The 1,304-nt window shown below is 40.5% G+C and overlaps 1 protein-coding gene across 1 annotated transcript in view; it reads left to right on the forward strand.

The window, feature by feature from the left end:
• Nucleotides 1-1,304, forward strand: part of LOC101860835 (tRNA (cytosine(38)-C(5))-methyltransferase) — a gene marked incomplete in the record, with an annotated part of 18,692 nt that overhangs the window by 3,274 nt on the left and 14,114 nt on the right. Inside the window, 1 exon segment of the mRNA XM_035971389.1 lies at nucleotides 827-936. Within this exon segment, the coding sequence (XP_035827282.1) occupies nucleotides 827-936 (110 nt within the window).

The raw sequence follows: 1,304 nt of genomic DNA on the forward strand, positions 1-1,304 counted from the left end.
ATCTATTATTATTATTATTATTATTATTATTATTAAATAGTTATTATTCTATCAATATAAGTTATTGGCTAGGAAAGGAAAACTGTATGAACAGGGAGGCCCTTTTCAGCCTTTTTGTCATTGTCTGTCTTTTGAGAATAACATCCAAAGTGATGTGAAGTGCTCCCCTCCCCCACACACACACACCCACACCCACACTCTTCTAGTGAACTACCCCATTCCGAAAAGCTTAGCTCTCTCAATCATCAATGTAAGTGTGTGAGCAGACATGAGAAGCAAGGATTCATACAGTGAGTGTAATGAGATGATAAGTGCTATCTAATCCTAGATTCTACTCGTTAGTCTATCTACGTTGGTTTCAATACTCACTGTTTCGAGAGGGGAACGATGTGTGTGGGTCTTACAGGTCCGGAGCTCCATCCACTGCATTGACCCACCAGTAACATCGATCCCTGCTCTGCCTAGATTTAAAATCGGAAGGCCGGTTCAACCTTCGCGTCTGTTTATATACCCCCTGTGCTCCCTTGTTCTCCTACACTCAGTAGGCTACACTAAGTTTGTTCACTTATTTCACGTGATTCCGGCTCGTCTAGTAATCACAGCGAATTATAGACCCCAGTGAGATTGACTGGCTTCCCTTGCACAAACCAATTACAATCACTATTGTCTCTTTGTTGTGTTGTTGGCATATATAGCAGACATACTTACCAGGGGTAAGTTACAATTTATGAGAAAAAAAAGTGCAAGTATTTATTATGTGACTGCCATAACGGTTAAACGACATCACAATATAGATCTATGTGTACATTTTTTTGGACTGTTTCAGAGAGTGGTGCGGACTTCGAGGTTGTCATGGCTGTGGATATCAATACCTCAGCAAACAGTATCTACAAACATAACTTCCCAGATACAGATTTGCACAGCTTTGGAATAGAGGTACAGTTGGTTGATAACTACTATACAGTACAAATATATGTATAGATAAACACTATACAGTACAAATATATGTATAGAGATAAACACGGATAGCTCAAGTTCGTTGGGACCGGCCTTAGTGGTTCAAGGGATCTGTAGTTCGAGGGATATCTTACAAAGGTAAAGAAGAGAAACAAATGGGACCGCAGGCACAATTTGACGGATGTGTGATTTCGAGGTCTCTTGTGTTTGATCTGTACGTGTTACACTGTAAGTAAAAGTAAAAGATGCTGCTTGCCTTCCCTGTGGAACTACTGCAGTAAGGCTAGAGTTCAGACTGCTAAAGCAATAATTTATGGGCCTCTCTCTCTCTCTCTCTCTCTCTCTCT

Source organism: Aplysia californica, unplaced genomic scaffold, assembly GCF_000002075.1.
Source record: "Aplysia californica isolate F4 #8 unplaced genomic scaffold, AplCal3.0 scaffold00427, whole genome shotgun sequence".
Lineage (NCBI taxonomy): Eukaryota > Metazoa > Mollusca > Gastropoda > Aplysiida > Aplysiidae > Aplysia > Aplysia californica.